The following is a 20690-nucleotide window of genomic DNA, read 5'->3' on the forward strand; positions in this document are numbered from 1 at the left end:
GATGTAGAATACTGGACCATGGTTCTACCCAGGTGTGGGCACAACGAGGAAAGAAAGAAATCCAGTTCCTACCCATGAGCTTTTCCTCCTGTTGGAAAGTTGGAATACATATGCAAAGAAGAATTTGAGGGAGCTATGGGGGAAGAGTTATAAAGGAATGTTAAAGACTAGACGCCTTAAAATACTACCGAAGAAGCAAATTTGGACTCTTCATCACATTTCTTGGGGGGCTAACAATGCTAGAAACAAAACAGACACATTCTCTTTCGGACTGTTCAATGACTGGGAGCTACCCTAGGGTGGTTCTGGTAAAGCTACAACTATTTGTGTAGTTTGCAAAATTCCTGCCTCCAGCCTGGATGAGAATAACAAGGTCTTTATAGTCATCAAGAAGTCAGTGGAATTTGTGCATTCTTCAGAGTTTTGTGTTTTGTTTTGTTAAAGAGCACTATCAAGACGCAGTTAACTGCAAGGAGCAGAAATCCTGATTAAGTGGACCTTGATAACATTATACTGAGTGAAATAAGTAAATCAGAAAAAACTAATAACTATATGAATCCATACATAGATGGGACATAAAAATGAGACTCAGAGACATGGACAAGAATGTGATGGTAACGGGAGGGGGGGGGAAGGGGGGAGGAGAGAGGCACAAAGAAAACCAGATAGAAGGTGATGAAAGACAATTTGACTTTGAATGAGGGGTATGCAACATAATCAAATGTCAAAATAATCTGGAGATGTTTTCTCTGAATATATGTACCCTGATTTATCTATGTCACCCCATTAAAATTAATAAATAATTTTTAAAAAGCACTATCAAGATGCAGTTAACTGCAAGGAGCAGAAAACCTGATTAAGTGGGTCTTAAACCGTCAGGAAAGTTTATTTCACAAGAAGTCTGTGCAGGACAATTCCAAGATGGGTAAATTCAGTGGCTCAATGGTGTCATCAGGGACCCTGGGGTCTTTCTTTCCATATATTGTTTTTGCCCATTCATCTTCTACTGTGAATTTTGGTCCTCAGGATTGACAAGCATCACCTCTAGGGATCATTAACCTGCAGGACAATGTCCAAAGGCCAGAAGAGATTGTTATTCTGTGTCTCTCTGAGGTGTCCTTTTTTTTTTCACAAAAGCCCTCAGTGGACGTCAGCTAGTTGCTTACTACAAGATATTAAATGCCCATTTCTAAATCACTTACTGATGTGGAGAATGGAATTACTGTCATTGGCTTAAAATAATCAACACTCTTCGTCTTGGGTTGTGAATACCCTTTGAAGCATATATAGCCTTCGGATACCCGAACAAAATGGCTTCTGTTGGTAAGAGAAAGGGCCATTAGGTTGGGGATCAGGAGTGTCTGTTTGTCACAAGCATGCTAAGGCTTGTGCCCCAGTCAGGAGAAATACAATTCCCAGTTTAAGACATTTTTTGTGTGTGTGGACATGACTACCCCAAAACAACTTAAAATAGAAAAATGAAGTTTTTATTTTTTAGCCTGAATTATAATTCTAAAAGTAGTGTGTATCATAGAAAATCGATTTAATAAAAAGTGGGAAGTATTGTTCTTCCCCTGGTATCTTTGAATTTGGCTACTTTTATTTTTAAAATAAGTCAGGTACTGGAAGTACAGAGGGTAACCACCCAGCCCGAGTAGATCATAATATTTGGCCATATTTGCTTCTAGGATCCTTGGTTAAAAAAGAAAAAGCCTGACCAGGTGGTAGCGCAGTGGATAGAGCATCGGACTGGGATGCAGAGGACCCAGGTTCGAGACCCCGAGGTCGCCAGGTTGAGCGCAGGCTCATCTGGTTTGAGCAAAGCTCACCAGTTTGGACCCAAGGTCGCTGGCTTAAGCAAGGGGTTACTCGGTCTGCTGAAGTCCCGCGGTCAAGGCACATATGAGAAAGCAATCAATGAACAACTAAGGTGTCGCAACGAAAAACTAATGATTGATGCTTCTCATCTCTCTTTGTTCCTATCTGTCTGTCCCTATTTATCCCTCTGTCTCTGTAAAAAAAAAAAAAAAGTCATATTTTAAAGTACCACCACCTCTAATCTAATCTTACCCTCTTTCCTTTTCCAAAGGTAAACACTATCTTGAATTTCATGGGTATCTTTCCGGTCTGTTTTTATTGTCTGTATTATCTATATACAGGTGAATCTGTAAACAAATTACATTGTAGTTGTACTATATGTATCTTTTTATAGCTTGCTTTTTAAAAATTTTATTATTCTTAGCTTGCTTTTTCAAGTAGTATTTTGAAATGTATCTGTAACTCTAATTCATTCCTTTTAAGTGTTATTTGGGATTCCATTGTATGAATATGCCACAATTCTCATTCCCCTGTTGATAGGAAAAATTTAATATGGCTTTTCTTTTGACTGTTCCAACCAATGTGACAGTGAACAAACATACTTGAACATTCACACACTTGTGCTAGAGTTTATATGTTGGGTGCGTACTTGGACAATTATTGGGTCTGAGGGCATGTGCAATTTCAACAGGGCTAAATGTTTCTAACTGGGTCTCCAAAGTGGTAGAACTCAGTTTGTAGTCTCGTCCGCAGTATGGGAGAGTGCTTGTTTCCCTGCACTTTTCTGCATAATATTAGTTCAGCTTAACGTTTTTGCCACTGGAACTGAAACAGTCTTTTATTTTATTTTATTTTATTTTTTGTATTTCTCTGAAGTGAGAAGCAGGGAGGCAGAGAGACAGACTCCCGCATGCACGTGACCAGGATCCACACAGCATGCCCAGTAGGGGGTGATGCCCTGCCCATCTGAGGTGTTGCTCAGGTGCAACCCAAGCCATTCTAGCACCTGAGGCAGAGGCCATACAGCCATCTTCAGAGCCTGGACCAACTTTGCTCCAATGGAGTCTTGGCTGCGGGAGGGGAAGAAAGAGATAGAGAAAAAAGAGAGGGGGTGGGGTGGAGAAGCGGATGGGTGCTTCTCCTGTGTGCCTTGACTGAGAATCGAACCTGAGACATCTGCACACTGGGCCAAGGCTCTACCACTGAGCCAGCCAGCCAGGGCCTACTTTTACATTTTTAGAATGCATATTCGACTTGATAAAAAGGTGTTCAGCCCATCAGTTGCATGGCGTGAGTGACCACAGCTGTGGCCATCAGCTGTTCGCTATCACTGGTAAACACTGCAGAGGACCCACTCTCCTAGGAGGTGGGTGGGCTCTTTCACCAGTGATTCTTGTCAGCTGGTCCCTTTTGTATGCGAGACCTTCATTAAACCAGCACTTCATTAGGGAAGACACTAATTCTGTCTAATTAGTGGGCAACCACCTGTTTGTGAAGATGATTAAAAGCTCAAGGGCTGGTTTTGGTCCTTAATTTGAAGATTCATCCTCTCATGATGGGACTTTCTAGAGCGGGGGTCCCCAAACTTTTTTCACAGGGGGCCAGTTCACTGTCCCTCAGACCGTTGGAGGGCCAGACTATAAAAAAAACTATGAACAAATCCCTATGCACACTGCACATATCTTATTTTAAAGTAAAAAAACAAAACGGGAACAAATACAATATTTAAAATAAAGAACAAGTAAATTTAAATCAACAAACTGACCAGTATTTCAATGGGAACTATGCTCCTCTCGCTGACCACCAATGAAAGAGGTGCCCCTTCCGGAAGTGCGGCGGGGCCGGATAAATGGCCTCAGGGGGCCGCATGCGGCCCGCGGGCCGTAGTTTGGGGACCCCTGTTCTAGAGCTTGTCTTGTCGGTGGAATTTAGTTCAGACTTGCACAGTGAGACTGTCACCTTGGAGACAGTTTCGGTTCGGGCTTAAGTTGCCTCTCACAGCACGAGGAAGTCCTCACACTCAAAAACTCAGAGGCCCAGAAGAAGTGGGGGAGCTTTTGTTGCCAGAGTCCCTGCCCAGTCAAGTGTGTGGTCAGTCCTGGATGCCTGCAGTGCCTTCAGGTCTGAAGGGGACAGGAGCCATAGGGTAAGGCCTCTTCCACTGCCCAAGCTCTTCGAAGATGGTCGCTGGGGCCCTCTCTCAAATGTAGCCACGTGTTTGATGACTTGCAGTGGAGGCTGTCGGAATATTCCAGGTTTGGGGTGTACTGCCTCCATAGCCAATATTCAAAGCACCTGATTTTGGCCTTAATTTTTTTTTTTTTTTTTTAAGTTTGTCCTTAATTGATTGTGAATGATCTCTGAGCTCCCAAGAGCTTTACTGTGAAGTCACTTGGGTTTTTTTTTTGTATTTTTTTTTTTTTTGTATTTTTTCTGAAGCTGAAAACGGGGAGAGACAGTCAGACAGACTCCCGCAAGCACCCGACCGGGATCCACCCGGCACGCCCACCAGGGGCGACGCTCTGCCCACCAGGGGGCGATGCTCTGCCCCTCCGGGGGTCGCTCTGCCGCAACCAGAGCCACTCTAGCGCCTGGGGCAGAGGCCAAGGAGCCATCCCCAGCGCCCAGGCCATCTTTGCTCCAATGGAGCCTTGGCTGCGGGAGGGGAAGAGAGAGATAGAGAGGAAGGAGGGGGTGGGGGTGGAGAAGCAAATGGGCGCTTCTCCTATGTGTGTGCCCTGGTCGGAAATCGAACCCGGTTCCCCCGCACGCCAGGCCGATGCTCTACCGCTGAGCCAACCGGCCAGGGCCGTCACTTGGGTTTTGTCCTCATTCAGGGCCCATCTGTCTTTCCTCAGTGGTGTCGGGGTGGCACGTCATGGGGAAAAAGCAGTTTCCTCTGCAGAGCTGTTGTGGAAATATCTGCATGTCCATCTGCAGGTCACATCCTGCCAGGTGTGTCCAAACCACTGATGAGCTCTCACTGGAGAACTCGAGGCCCAGAATGTGTATTGTGTCCCATGACAGGTGAAGGTCAACTAGTTTCCCCCTGAGGGATATGAAAAATAAAGTGTAGCAATCCGCTACCTGGGCTGCAAACCGAGGCCAGTTATGACGCGGCAACACATTCATTCACTCGGTGCCACCGTCGAACTGAAGGCGGCCACGTTCTCGTTTAAGCTTCCACAGTCCACAGTGAATCTCCCAGTTTCCATGGGTCTGACATCAGTGTTCAACTTACAGGAAGCCTTGAAGCTTTGCCCGGCACCCCAGCTGCCCGGAACACTGGGAGAAGACTGTGTACTTTGCTTCTCTCAGGAAGAGGCTTGTTTCGATGGTTATGCTTGGCAGGCTGGATGGGGAAATGCCATTCTTGGTTCTGCACGTGACTGACCCTCATGTAAGCCACCAAGGGGGCTGCAATGAATGAACCCCCGGGTAGGTTCTTACAAAAGAGCAGCAAACACAGTCCAGGTCAACCCCCCCAAATAAACAAACCAAAACCCCGCAAGACCACAAAACTACAGCCAGTATCTAGTAAGTGGATAGATGTTTGGGGCTTCCGGGGTGGGAGCGGATCTGGAAACCCAATCCCATCCCTGATTCTTGTCCCTGCTTGTCCCTTGTTTAGAATATGCCCCATCCAAGTGCTGTCAGCTCAGAGGAAGGTCTTTGCTCCACAGGAGCTGTGAAATGCGCTCCAGGCTTTTGCATCTGCTGTTCTGCGCGCCCTCAGCCCCTGGCTGGGCTGGCTCTGCCTGTTCCTTTCATTCTACAGGCCCCTGGCTGTCAGTCATAAATATCTTCACCTGTGCAGGGCTTTTTCCCGGGCTACCTTTTTCTCTGGCATCCAGTGGCCTCCTTGCCCAGGATCTTTATTATATAGAAAGGCACCTATTGTTGGAGAACTTGAGCGGCTTTCTGTCCCACCCAGGGCTGGAGCCGACAAGTCTCGACAGGTCTCACTCATTTCAGCCCTTCCCATTCCCGGCTCCCCCAAGGCTATCCTGTGGCCGTCAGGGACATTTTCCTCCACGCAGTCTTACGCGGCCGCCCCTGAGAAAGGCTGTTTTGGCTGCCACCGCGTGTTTGGGGGTGTACCCACATCTCCAGCCAATTCCACCGGCACCAGGAGTGAAGGTGAGAAGGAAAGAGCGCTGACGCCAGGATGACTCACCGAGGGAGTGTTTGCTTGGTCCCACGGGACTGTCCTCGGAAAACCCGTTCTGGGGCGGTCTGTCTCGGGAGTGGAGGAGTGCAGGTGCATCCGCTGATCGCTGTGTCCCCTTGGCCAGCATTACCACAAGGGCAGACTACCTGCGTGTGCAGGTGGCACCTGTGTGGGTGCTGAGTGGGTCCCCAGCGTCGAGAGGTAAGCGAGGGCAGGAGGAGTCAAGTGTTGCATAAGGGGGTGGGGTGTCTCTTACAACAGCGATTTTCAACCAGTGTGTCTGGGCACACTGGTGAGCTGCAAGAATTTTTAAAACATGCAATACCTGGGCCTGACCTGTGGTGGCGTAGTGGATAAAGCGTCGACCTGGAAATGCTGAGGTCACCGGTTCGAAACCCTGGGCTTGCCTGGTCAAGGCACATATGGGAGTTGATGCTTCCTGCTCCTCCCCCTTCTCTCTCTCTCTCTCCCTCTCTCTCTCCTTTCTAAAATGAATAAAAATAAATTAAAAACTTAAAAAAAAAAAGAAAAACTAATGATTGATGCTTCTCATCTCTCTCCATTCCTGTCTGTCTGTCCCTGTCTATCCCTCTCTGACTCTCTCTCTGTCTCTGTAAAAACAAACAAAAAAAAAAACAAAAAAAAAAACCATGCAATACCTGATTATTTAGTCAGGGCACTGACCTCTAAGATTGTCAAATAAAAAAACAACAGCAGCAGCCATCACAACAATGGCCATTCGGTGTGACTAAATAAAAATACACCTATTTTTTTTGTCAGATTGGCAGAAAATAGTATTTTTTGGTGTGCCACAGAATTTTACTATTAGTTTATGTGTGCCATGAAATGAAAAAGGTTGAAAATCGTTGTCACAGCAATATAACGGTAAGCAAATAAAGTCCCAAAAGATTACATTCAGTGTGGTGTCCATTTCATTTCATTATAAATTACCCTACTTATACGCACGTTTTAGGCAATATATGCAGCTACAGTCGGACCATATAATAAGAAGCAGATGTGGTGAATGGGAGATTCAGGGGGTTATTTTGGAGAGGAGAAATGGGCAGGAGACGGGAAAAGGTCGGTTTCAGTTAAATGTAAATTATGTCATGATAGTTTCATGCTGACTGCATTATTAAAATATAGGAAGGAGGTCCTGCGTGGATCAACGATCAGAGTGTGAGAGTGTCATGAACCGAAGATGATGGCTCATCTGTGTATCTGAGGTCCAAATAAAATGTAGAAGTTTATCACTTCTGAACCCTGGATTCCGACGAACCCGACCTCTCTGAAGCCTGCGCCTCGGCCGGGGACCAAGGGCGGCGCTGCTCCCCACCGGCCAGAAGAGGGCGCGCGCCGCTGGGGGAGGGCGCGCTGCACAGGCTGCGGCCGCCACCTGCGCCTTAGGGGTTTGTTTTCGAGAAAGGAAAGCTGCGCCCAGCTGGGAGCGGTGACCGTGCCCAAGCAGCCGCTGCTGCTGCCAGGGGATCCCGGGGACTCCCCAGGGAGGGCTCCGTCCCGTGTGCAGCCGCGGGGTTGCGGGGGGAAGCAGCTGGCGGGCCAGCGCAGCCCCTGCGCTCCTGGCCGTGCCCCTGACTTCCCGCTGCCCGGCCCTCGCCTCCCCCGGGGCTGGGCGGAGTCGCCGACTTCGGGCCCGCTGGCTGCATCTGCTCCCCACACCGGTTTGGTTTGGACTGGAGTGTACCTTAACAAAGTTTTATTTGACAATATTTATAACTCGGGAAATGGTAAGTCTAAAAGTCCAGATTTCCACTTCTCTCGGTCACTTGGGGCAACTGGCGACTCTGGGCTGCTGTCCCTCCCGCATCCCACGTGCACCCCCTGCCGGGGAGGGAGTTTTTATAAAATAGAAGTGGGCAGATCCATAGGGCGGCACCATTATTCTGGCTGTTATCCCTCTCCAGAAATCGCACACTTCATAACACTTCCTTCTTTGCACAACTCTACATGGAGTTAGTCATGGTCTTAAATATTTTTTTTGCATAATTTTCAAGATACACAGAAAAGTACAGTAAAACCCTAAACGATACACAAGCCGCTTCCATCTTCCTACAAGGTGCAGAGGTACCCGGTGTTCTCACGGTGACCTTTCAAGAGGAAGTCCCCCTGGGTGGGCCTGCTCCAATCTGGAGGGACGACCTTTCCACCCACCTGGCACCCAGCAGCCAGCCTGGCAGCTCCTTCCACCCAAGTTAGGGATTTCCTAGATTTTTTTTTTAAATAAGCAAAGACATTCCCTTTTTCAATCTTTTTTTTTTTAAACTGCCCATTTTTAATTTTTTTTTTTAATTTATTCATTTTAGAGAGGAGAGAGAGGAGAGAGAGAGAGAGGAGAGACAGGGGGGGAGGAGCTGGAAGCATCAACTCCCATATGTGCCTTGACCAGGCAAGCCCAGGGTTTCGAACCGGCGACCTCAGCATTTCCAGGTTGACGCTTTATCCACTGCGCCACCACAGGTCAGGCCCCGTTTTCAATCTTTTAAATTTAATTAATTAATTTATTTATTTATTTTTTACAGAGACAGAGAGTGAGTCAGAGAGAGGGATAGACAGGGACAGACAGACAGGAAGGGAGAGAGATGAGAAACATCAATCATTAGTTTTTCATTGCGCGTTGCAACACCTTAGTTGTTCATTGATTGCTTTCTCATATGTGCCTTGACCTCGGGCCTTCAGCAGACTGAGTAACCCCTTGTTGGACCCAGCGACCTTGGGTCCAAGCTGGTGAGCTTTTTTGCTCAAACCAGTTGAGCCCGTGCTCAAGCTGGCGACCTCAGGGTCTCGAACCTGGGTCCTCTGCATCCCAGTCTGACGCTCTATCCACTGCACCACCGCCTGGTCAGGCCGGTTTTCAATCTTAATCACATGTGGAACTCCATTATATAAGACATGAAATGTGATATTTACATAGATCATCAATTTCCAACATTTCCTTATTAGAAAGTTGGTTCCTAAGAATAGTGGGGTAGTGGATAAAGCGTTGACCTGGAAATACTGAGGATGCCGGTTCGAAACCTTGGGCTTGCCTGGTCAAGGCACATATGGGAGTTGATGCTTCCAGCTCCTCCCCCCTTCTCTCTCTCTCTCTCCTCTTTCTCCCTCTCTGTCTCTCTCCCTCTCTCTCTCCTCTCTAAAAAAATGAATAATAATAATAAAAAAAGAACAGTGGGGTTAGTTTGAAAGCCCAGTTTAGTGTAAGGTGGCAACTGGGGCCGTAGCCTGGTCTTCGGAGTCACCCGGCTGCTTTGTGTTAGTAGCGCAGGAGGGAGAGGTGCCCACTCCCCTGGCGGCAGAGACAGGTGTTTTAGCAGCTGCCTCGCACTGCTCGTCTTCCTGAGGCCACAAGACAGGCTTCCTTGAGGGCTGCCCAAAGTGACCGAGCCTGTGCGGGTTCCCAGTGCCAGTGTCTGTTGTTGATGACATCATGGTGTGTGTTTTTGGTGTTTACCAGTATGTATACTCTGCACATAAAACCAGGTATGCTCGAGCCTCCGGTAGATCCTTCACCACAGGGGGAAGTGGTGGTTGCTCAGGGGCCCCAAGACCTGTTATGTTTCCGTGGCAACACAAGTTTGCTTTTCATGCCTAGGGAGAGGCTGGGAGGTAACGCCCAGGGGACGAGCCCACTCTGGGTCACTTCAGTGTCCTGGCTGAAGGCACAGGTGGAGGGCCGAGCAGGTAACCGTGCCTGGAAGAGAGACCTCTAGCACATGGCTGCAGCAGAGGGGCGCAGCGGGCAAGGCCAGCTGCCCGTGGAGGAAGCCGGTCAGCTCTGGCCCTGCCCTTACATCCCAGTGGCCCCGGGAGACACCAGACCTGGACTCCAATCCCAGCTGTCACTCACTTCACGCCCACTCCGCTTTCTCCTTGTCTCCAGCTCCATCTCCAGGGCGTTCAGGGTAGGGGTGCTTCCCCAAAGGGCAAAGACAGGGGGGCAGGTAGCCCTGCCGCTGCACAGTCTGCGGGAGACAACCACACCGACTCCATCTTCAAGAGCCTCTCCCTGCAGCAGCCTTTCTTGTGGGTGGCAAGAACACATCTGTGACAGAGGCTGGCCCGAGGGCATGCACCAGCCTCCACCTTCCCTCCCTTCCTCCCCAGGGGCTAGGCCAGGCCTTCGGAGGCTCTGCTGGCCAGGGAGTTGGCTGCTTGCGGCAGAGGATGCGGGTAGACCAGCTTTGGCCGCAGGTGCCAACACCCTCTCCTGGGGCCTCAGGTTGCCGCATTGAGTCAGGGCTGCCTCTTGGTTCTTAGTCCCGGACTCCCTGTCCTCCCTCCGTGGGTCCAATCTTCCCTCCTCTCACATCTTTGCTTGGTCCAGTGTGCAGTGACTGCTCGGCGGGCTGGGAGCTCCCCAGGACTGGGAGCTGGGAGGAAAGTAGTTTGGGTTGCACATGGGCACTGCCCCTGGGTTGAGCAGTCCCAGATAGGGCCTGGTTTAGAGAAGAGACACATCACACAGCCTGTATTCTCTAGGACCCTATGGCTTAGCTTTAGAATACGGTACGAGCCTGAGTTGGGGCTGGGGTACCTCCTTGGGGCTTGGATGTAACTGGGCCTCTTTCCCCATTCCCCAAAGAGCTCTTTCAGCTACTTTGGTGCCTAGACAGAAGGTCCCATATATATATAAATATATATATAAGGTCTACCAGAAAGTTCTGTCCGTTTCTATCACAAGTTTTGACACATAAGCACGTTTATTTGGCGCATGTGTGCCTCTCTATTTTTATCACATACTGACGTAGCAAATTAACTAAAACAAAGTTGATTCATGTTAGTCTTATGTGTGAAGCAATAGTGTACCCATGGCTACTGATAAAGTTCATTTACGCCACTGTAATTCTTACGAATTTCAACAAGGAAGAAATGCTACCAGAAGCATGTCTGTCGCATCCACCATATTCCCCGGACTTAGCACCCTCCGACTATCACTTGTTTTTGTCCTTACAAAATTTTTTGAAGGGCAAAAAATTCAAAAATGAAGAAGATATCAAACAAGCACTGGTTTAATTTTTCGCATCAAAAGATAAAACATTTTTCAAAAATGGGATATACAAATTGCCCTCACGCTGGCAAGAAATCATTAATAATAATGGCAAATATATTATTTAATGAAGTTTACTGACAGTAAGAAAAATTTGTATTGTTTTATTCCAAAAACGGACAGAACTTTCTGGTAGACCTTATATATATTTTAATTGGGGTAAAATATACATGACAGAAAATGAACCATTTTAACAATTTTGGGGTACACAGTGCAGTGGCATTAAGAACATTTAACTATTGCTAAACCATCACCACTGTCCACCTCTAGAATGTTTTCCTCTTCCCGATCAAAAACTGTCCCCATTAAACACTAACTCCCTGTCCTCTCCCCAGACCCTGGCAAGCACCATTCTTCTTTCTGTCTCCCTGAATTTTGACTAGTCTAGGTCCCTCATGTAGGGAAATCATACCGCATTTGCTGCTTTGTGTCTGGGTTATTTCTTTTAACAGCATGTCTTCAAGGTTCATCCGTGTGTCAGAATTTCCTTCTTGTTTTAAGGCTCCCTGCGTTGCTTTGAGTCCTGCTTTATGTCTCGATTGAACAGTACCAGCTTCCACCCTTACAATCAATTTGCTTTCAAAGTATGAAAATCTTGAGAATCCTCTGCATCCTTTAGTGTTCTCACCTTCCGGGGGCGGTCCCCAGAGAGCATCTCTCCATGAGCCTCGTGGGTCCCTTCACGTCACTCCTGGTTTTACTACCTTCTTCTGGTTTAATAAAAAAAAAAAAATCCTTCAGTAATTGGCCAAGTCAATATTTTATTAAAAAACACAAACACACACACATTTAATGGTCACAAAGGCAGAGCCAGAAAGGAGACTGAGATGTCGTCTTTGGGGACAGGCTGACCACACAGTGCTTTTACAGGCACGCCTCACTTTAAAGAAGGAGGGCATCTTCGAGACCCGCTTCCCAAGCTAGATAAATTAGGAGAGGGCTTTGTTTTTATAGGCACACCAGACGTGGGCAGTTTCTCCCCCCTGAGGAATGTGATTTACGCAGGAGTACTCAGAAACCCCTCCAACTGTGCTAAGTGCGTCACCAGTCCCTGAGGCAGTTTTAAAAGCAGGAGAGAGAGAGAGAGAGAGACATCGGATTTCCCTGGAGGCTGCTTTTCTTTCCCAAATGGGGGAGGGCATTCTCCAAGGAAGGCCGGAGAGAGAGACTGGGAGCAGGTCCGGGACCCAGGAGGAAGGCGAGTGCCCCTTCCTGCACCCAGTGGTCTGGGCAGGTCTTTGGCACAGGAACACAGGTTCAGAAGTCTTTCCTAAGATCACTGGCGCACGGATCCTCCCGTCTGCCGGGCCACGCGTCCTGCAGGGCCTCCTCTGGGCGGGGAGGCTGGGGTGTCCTCAGACGGGTGCATCTTGGGAAGGAAACAAACGGCAAAGTGAGAACGGCTGGCCAGCGCACGGCCCCCCACAGCGCAGACACACGCTCTGCTCCTGCACTGCCTTCCTCCACCCCGCACCAGCTTTCACGGGATCCTTTTATTCTGTCAATACATTTCTGAAAAAGCAACGAATGAAATAGTGCAGGCTTCTTCCTCAGAGGTACTTGAACTCCGTTAGTTGTTTCTTTTGGCTCTTCCTCCACAATGTTAAGTAATATGTTTACTCCAATATTTAGAGATTTATCTATCACCTTTAGACATTACCTAGTAGCATTTTTTACCTTTTATTTCTTAAACAGCTTTACTGAGATATAATTCACAGACCATAGACTCGGCCTATGGTTCTCACTGTAGTCGCAGGACTGTGGAACAAGTTCAGAACGTGTTCGCCACTTTAAAAGGAAACCCCAGACGCATAAGCAGGAACCCCTGAATCCGCCCCCAACCCTAAGCAACCACTCATCTACTGTCTATCTCTGTGGATGTGTGGATTCTGGACATTTCGCATAAATGGAATCCTGTATGTGTTCTTTTATGGCTGGCGTCCATCCTGTCAACTGTTTTGCGGTGACTCCTAGAAAGAAACTGACACTCTGCTGTGACAATCTTTCCTGCCCTGACAACTCACAACATAATGTATATGCTTTGATGTTTTTATTTTTATTTATTTATTTATTTTTACAGAGACAGAGAGTCAGAGAGAGGGATAGACAGGAATGGAGAGAGATGAGAAGCATCAATCATCAGTTTTTTGTTGCGACACCTTAGTTGTTCATTGATTGCTTTCTCATATGTGCCTTGACTGCGGGCCTTCAGCAGACCAAATAACCCCTTGCTCGAGCCAGCGACTTTGGATCTAAGCTGGTAAGCTTTGCTCAAACCAGATGAGCCCGCACTCAAGCTGGCGACCTTGGGGTCTCGAACCTGTGTCCTCTGCATCCCAGTCCGACACTCTATCCACTGTGCTGGTCAGGTGCTTTGATGTTTTTAATGTAGTTCTTTTCTTTTTTTTTTTTTTAAAGAGAAAAAGAACAAAGAAAGTACTAGATCAAAGAAAGAAGTCGATTAATCAGAATAGCTGGTTCTCGCTTTCAGCAATTCTAAAGATAAAAAAATGTAAGGTACAGGTACAGAGATACATCTGTAAGAATGCTCACTGCAGTGCTTTTTAGTAGCAAAGAATGAAAACAACAACAAGGATAGAGCCGCCACATAGGAGACAAGTAAACGACGGCACAGACGTGCCACGGAGTTCACGCGGCACCACGGAGCCACCAAGAACAGGGAGGAGCAACTGGGGACGTGGGGGAATGTCTGACGGATGACAGAGTAGGAGAAAAAGATCAGGCTACAAAATAACACACACAGTTCTGATCCTTTTAATCAAAGCAGCGTATATATTTCTACATCACCATCTATATCTCTACACAAAGAGAGGAGATCCTAGAGCACAGCCAGTGCGTTCTCTTTCTGAATAGCATCACGACGGGTGGTTTTTATTAAAAAAATAATAATAATTTTTTTTTTTGCAATTTCTACTTTTTAAAAAAAATTTTGAGAGAGAGAGGAGGGGAGAGAGAGAGAGAGACGTTGATTTGTTGTCCTACTTATTCACGCACTCATTGTTGATTCTTGTCTGTGCCCCGATGGGGATGGAACCCGCAACCTTGGCTATGGGGCAATGTTCTAAACCAACTGAGCAACTGGGCCGGGGCTTTTTCCAACTTCTTTTATTAACTATTTTTTAGAGTATATTTTCTAAATGGCCTGTATTTTATTTTTGTCATTAGGAAACATTTAAAGAAAATGCGTCTCCATCAGAGGCTGGAACGTGAGGGCCTTCCTGGGTGTGGTGGGCGTGGGGATTAGAGCCCAGGTCTCCTCCAGCGGGCTGTTCTCCGTGTGCCACCCCCAAACAGGCTGTCCCCCTGTTCCTGCGCCCAGGGACCTGCCAGAGACCATCTGGGTTTGGACAGCCAGGACTCACCTGTTGACTGGGTCACGCAAGAGATCTTGTAGGACAGCCACACGCTCGCCAGGCAGAGGAAGGTGGCCACGAAACCGAAGATCTGCACGGGAGACAGAGGAGAGGAGGTTCCGGGCCAGCGCCAACCACGTCTGTACCTGTCCCCGGCATGAACTGTGCCCGGCAGGGAGCTTGGGAAGTCACGTGACCCAAACACCTCATTCTCGCTCAGGTGCAGGGATGAGGCCCTGTCCCGTTCCCCCCCAGCTGGGACCCAGGTCAGACATGGCAGCCAGGCCTCCGAGTCCCCCCCCTCGGCTCTTCTCGCTCTGGGCAACCTCAGTGCCCATGTTCAGGCTGTTTCAAAGGAGTGACTGTAATTACCCTGGCCTAAAGTTAAAAAAAAGGTGGACTTATAAATTTTGATTTGGGTTTACAGGTTTTTAATGTTCAAATGGATTTTATTGGTGTGGTAGCACTGTTTGTATTTTATTCATAACGGTTTCTGTCTGGCTTCGAAGCTGGGAAAGAGCCAGGGGCTGAGGCCCTGCCATCTCACCTTACATTTGCACGTATTTAAATAAGTTTAGACTGAAATAAACTCAGGCGGCGCGCCTTTCCTTTCCGAGGGTTCCCCCGTGCTCCGGTGTGTTCCCCAACCTCCTCATCTGTGGATGGGGAACAGGGCGTCCGCAGAGGGAGAGGGCCTCGCACGAGGCTCGTCAAACAAGTGAGAAGTGGGCACACGCTCTGGTGTCCCATCTGCAACTTCACAGCCTGAAGCCATTGTCCTGACTTGTGAACAAACCTGGCACCTGCAGCTAAAATTTCCTGAGCACTTACTATGTACCCACCAGTCTATCGAAGCCCTCAGGTGTGTTGATTCCTTTAGCCCTCATAACTCTACCAGGTGGGTCCTGCTGTTACCCTCCCAGCCCCTCATTTTACAGCTGAAGAAACAGAGGGGCAGGAGGTCAGCTATTCTGCGCAGGGCCACAGAACAGCAAGGGCCAGCCCTGGGATCGGAGCCCGGGGGTCTGGCTCCAGAGCCTGCACTCTGCTCTAGTTGCAGCCCAGGTGTTCTCAGGCTTGCAAAAAGCCTCAGGCTCATTATGTTGCCAGTAAGTGTCCAGCCGCAACCACTGCTGACGCAACCACTGCTGACGTCCAGAAGGAATGGCCCAGGGTGAAGGACAGAATTTTCAAGGTTCCTTTTCTTATCAAGTGCAGCTGCTGGTTTGCATAAGCGGCTGCCCCCACAGGCCCACGCCCCCCTCCCCCTTTCCTTGGCTCCTTTTGTACCGATTGTCTGTGCCTCATAATTAGCCTATTAGAGCCTCTTGTGGCCTCTCATTGTCTGTTCTGCACAATTAGCACATTGTATCCTATCCTGGTCCCCAACTGTCTGCACTGCATAATTGAACAGTTTAATATTTCGCTACATAATGCTATTCTGGATGACAATGCTTTGTTTGCTAATTGTTTCACTTGCCTTGGCCTTGACTCCTGAACTAGATCACCATTTTTTCATAAGCAAGGACCCTATCATTTTACTGCATCCGGCTCCCCCATGGAACCAGGCTTGGTCCTAGGCACCAAGATGGCGTTTGATAAATGGGGTTTATTGGGATGCCAGGGCTAACACCATTATATATCGTATAACCCGAATCAAAAAGCCTAGCGGGAATCTCCTCACGTGGTTCTGAAACAGAGTAGGCGCAAGTGTTCTCTGTGCCTCCTCCATCAGCCTGTTTGCAGTTTGGGCAGGTGGTAACCTGGAGGTGGCAACCACACCTGTCCCTGGAGACTGCAGAAAGCGGGGTGGGGTGTGGGTCTGAGGGGGTGCTAGGTGGTGGATGGAAGGCTGGGCTCTGGTAGGCACGTAAGGGGCGTGAGTGTTCAGAGTGACCTCTGCCTCATGCCGACCCTCAGAGGGCAGAATCTACCCCAGTGGAATTCCAGGCAAGAGCCCCCTCTCAGCCCAAAGTCTGGAGGATTCTGGTACTGTGTGTAAATGAAAGAGTGACTGTCACACAGACAGCTTTTCTTAAAACTCATTTTAAAAATCTTGCCTGCTCCTGGGCCTGACCTGTGGTGGCGCAGTGGATAAAGCGTCGACCTGGAAATGCTGAGGTCTCCGGTTCGAAACCCTGGGCTTGCCTGGTCAAGGCACATATGGGAGTTGATGCTTCCAGCTCCTCCCCCCTTCTCTCTCTCTGTCTCTCTCTCCTCTCTGTCTCTCCTCTCTAAAATGAATAAATAAAAAAAAAAAAAGTATTTTTAAAAAAAAAAATCTTGCCTGCTCCTGCCTGACCTGTGGTGGCGCAGTGGGTAAAAGCGTCGACCTGGAACGCTGAGGTCACCGGTTCAAAACCCCAGGCTTGCCTGGTCAAGGCACATATGGGAGTTGATGCTTCCTGCTCCTCCCTCTGTTCTTTCTCTCTCTTTCCTCTGTCTCTTTCTCTCTCTGTGTCTCCTCTCTCTAAAAAAATGAATAAATAAAAAAATGTAAAAATAAATAAAATAAAAAAAACACTAAAAAAAAAAAATCTTGCCTGCTCCTCGTATGGCAGAGTGGTACTGGTCCCCAGGCCACCAAACTCGAAACAATTTGCTAAATCAGAAATCAGATGACAGGAGTCTGTAAATCTTTTTAAAATAATGACACACACCTGTGTGTATATATGTGTGTCTACATGTGGTAAGTACAAACAGCTCCCACAGCACTGTTGTTTTTGACTTTCCATGCTACTTCCATTCAGGCTATCAGGTGGATCAATTTCCACCTTTGAAAGGTACAGGAGGGTGACTTCCTGGCCTGAATACTGTTAAAATGAGGAGTGGCAAAGCTAGGACTGATGGCCAATATTGATTACTAACTGGCCACAGTGCTGTTCCCCTGGGCCCAACAGCGGCTCCAGAATCTTTCTCTGGATAGAGCTGATATAGCCACGAGAAGATGACCACCATGAGCATGTGATTTAAAAACTACTTGCCCCCATGGCCCTGGCTGGTTGGCTCACCGGTAGAGCGTCGGCCTGGTGTGTGGGGGACCCGGGTTCGATTCCCGGCCAGGTCACATAGGAGAAGCACCCATTTGCTTCTCCACCCCCCCCCCCCTTCCTCTCTGTCTCTCTCTTCCCCTCCCGCAGCCAAGGCTCCATTGGAGCAAGGATGGCCCGGGCGCTGGGGATGGCTCCTTTGGCCTCTGCCCCAGGCGCTAGAGTGGCTCTGGTCGCGGCAGAGCGACGCCCCGGATGGGCAGAGCATCGCCCCTGGTGGGCGTGCCTGGTGGATCCCAGTCGGGTGCATGCGGGAGTCTGTCTGGCTGTCTCTCCCCGTTTCCAGCTTCAGAAAAATACAAAAAAACAAAACAAAACTACTTGCCCCCAGATTTAGGTCGTGTCTGCAGGAGAGCAAACCCATATCATGGGGACCATCTGTTTGCCAACAGCCCTGGTGATTCACCTCCTGAGACCCTCCGCTGGGGGCCCAAGTTTAAGGCTCTTTGGAGACGGGGCTGGCTGGATCACGGTGGGTACTGACTCCGTGATAGACAGAAAACAATCCCTTCGCTCTCCCCGTCGGGAAGAAAATGAGCATTCAGAACGTGAACTCGTTGCCGAAGTCTCCCCGGGAAGGTTCTCACCGCTGCGGCCACCAGCTCGCTCTGGTTGTAGCTCTTGGAGGCTGCCACAATGGAGGCGATTAGGAGGAGCAGGGTACCGATTAAATAGTGCAGAAGTTCCTGGGGGCGAAAACAAAGCAGAGCAGTGGGTTGGAAGGTCCGCCCTGGGTCTTAGAGGCACCCGGGCATCAGAAGAGACAAACAGAAGGGGAGGGAGTGTGACCCCCCGACAGCAGCAGCGTGGCTCACAGGCAGACAGGGAGAAAGGGGACAAGAAGAAAGGACGCTTCTTGTGTGAGAGGAGATGTCCATCAAGGGCGGCTCCCCTGCTCAGATCAATGTGTAGACAGCACCTTGACCTCTGGCCAAAGCTTCTAAGAAGCAAACGCGCTTCTCCCAACTCCCTGGGGCTGGAGAGTTTAAACAAAGCTCCAGCCGGAGGAGCAGAGCCCCCTAAAGAGATGTGTGCCTTTTGCTTCTGCTTCAGACAATGTTTCGGGCTCACACTGTGATGACTTGGGTGGCCGCCCGGAGTGTCTGCCTGTTCTGTGAACAGTTTTTTTAGGTGTGGATTTGAGAGGCGCGTGGTCCCCTTAGACCAGAGTGTGGTCAGGGGCCCTTCTGTGAAGTGCTCGGGTGTTTGGTGGGAGCTGGTTTCCTCACTCCTAAGTCCCACTGGTTTTTGTCCTCCTTTTGTCTTCTCTGGTCTCTTCTCCCCGGCATTGTGCCTCAGGCTGCGCTCTGCTGAGGAGTCTCCCCATGGGGCTGACTTTGCCTCTGCTCCTCCCCTGGGTGCACGCGGGTCCATTTCCATCCCACACACTCTCCAGGATCAGAATGTCATTCAGCAGCATGGAAACACTTCCACCTCCTCCTCTGTCCTCCCCAATAAACACTAGAGCAGAGCAGGGCTGGGGTTTAGGGCCATTCATAGTACTCATTCTAAATCCAGAGCGTATCCATTTCCAGTCTTCAATAAGAGTCCAGAAATGATTCCTTCATGAACTCTGCCCATCAGGCAGGTGGCTCTTACATTTCAGGAAAGCATTCCAAGTTCAAACTGCAGCTCCTCTCAGAGCTGTGTAAAATCAGAGACACCGATTTCTCCCGTAGGGACCAGAAAGGACTATCACAAGGTAGACCAAAGAGATTTTGACTAAGGGCAGATGAGCAACTGGAAGTTCCCTACCTCCAAGATTCTCACACACAAAGGAAGAGGAGTATGACCCGGGATGGGAAAATGCCTGGAGAGAGTACTAAATGGAAGGGGCCTCAACTGTCCTTGGCGAGCAGATGTGTAGCTCAGCTTATCCTTCCAACAACCATAAACCTTTATGCACCCAATAAAAGAACAAAATACATAACGCCAAAACTCACAGAAATGGAGAAATAGATAATTTTAAAATATTAGCTGGAGACTTCAATGCCCCACTTTCAATAATGTTTAGAAAAACTAGAGGAGGAGAGCTCCAAGAAAATAAAAGATCACCACAGATCGTAACTGGACCATAACACAAACCTCAATAAATGTAAAAGGATTGAAATAATATGACATATGTTCTCCAACTACAATGGAATGAAGTTAGAAATCAGTAGCAGATGGAAATTTGGGAAAATCACAAATTTGTAAAAATTAAACAACACATTCCTAACTAATTAATGGAGAAATCACATGGGAAATTAGAGAATACTTAGAGGTGAATACCAAACTCATGGGATGCAACTAAAGCAGTGCTCAAGAGAGACATTTTTATCTATAAATGTCTATATTAAAAATGATTTCATGTTAATAACTAACCTTTGACTTAAGACACTGGGAAAGAAGAGCAAACTAAACCTAATGCAAGAAGAAAGAAGGAAATAAAGACTGGAGCAGCAATTAATGATACAGAGAAAATAAAAATAATAGAGAAAATTAATAAAACTACCAGCTGGTTCTTTGAAAAGATCAACAAAAAACAAACCTTTGGCTAGACAGATCAAGAAAAAAATTTTAAAAAGAGAGAAAAGATTCAAATAACCAATATTAGAAATGAAAGAGGGGATATCACTACTGATTTTATAGAAATAAATAGGATTTTAAAGAAATACTATCAACAAATGCATGCCAAAATTAGATAACTTAGATGAAATGAACATATTACAAGAAAGACTATTATTAAAAATGACTAAAGCAGAAAAAATAATCTGAATAAATTTATAACAAATAGAGTTTGGAATTAATATGAAAAATTACCTACAAGAAAAGCCAAAGTCCAGATGGCTTACCAGCTCTTTACAAACTCTTCTGAAAAACAGAAGATGAGGGACTCTTCTCAAATTATTCTGAGGCTAGTATTACCCTGATAACAAAACAAGATGAGGATGTCATAAGAACAATGATATCTCTCTCTCTTTTTTTTTTTTTTTTGTATTTTTCTGAAGCTGGAAACGGGGAGAGACAGTCAGACAGACTGTGGCACGCCCGCAGGGGTGACGCTCTGCCCACCAGGGGGCGATGCTCTGCCCCTCCGGGGCGTCGCTCTGCTGAGACCAGAGCCACTCTAGCGCCTGGGGCAGAGGCCAAGGAGCCATCCCCAGCGCCCAGGCCATCTTTGCTCCAATGGAGCCTTGGCTGCGGGAGGGGAAGAAAGAGACAGAGAGGAA

General features: G+C 48.0%; 1 protein-coding gene across 2 annotated transcripts in view; it reads right to left on the minus strand.

Annotated features, from left to right (window-relative positions):
* Positions 1-11795: 11795 nt before the first annotated feature.
* The window catches only part of CMTM7 (CKLF like MARVEL transmembrane domain containing 7), a 53946-nt gene continuing 45051 nt past the window's right edge, over positions 11796-20690 (minus strand). The window contains exons 3-5 of one of the 2 annotated variants that reach the window (XM_066350952.1): positions 18066-18164; positions 14438-14519; positions 11796-12423 (exon numbers count right to left, since the gene is read on the minus strand). In XM_066350952.1, the coding sequence (XP_066207049.1) occupies positions 12410-12423; positions 14438-14519; positions 18066-18164 (195 nt within the window). In that variant the 3' untranslated portion in view covers positions 11796-12409. The remainder of the gene's footprint in view (positions 12424-14437; positions 14520-18065; positions 18165-20690) is intronic. The other variant, XM_066350953.1, reaches the window with a different exon arrangement.

This window comes from Saccopteryx leptura, chromosome 10 (genome assembly GCF_036850995.1).
Source record: "Saccopteryx leptura isolate mSacLep1 chromosome 10, mSacLep1_pri_phased_curated, whole genome shotgun sequence".
NCBI classification, from domain to species: Eukaryota; Metazoa; Chordata; class Mammalia; order Chiroptera; family Emballonuridae; genus Saccopteryx; species Saccopteryx leptura.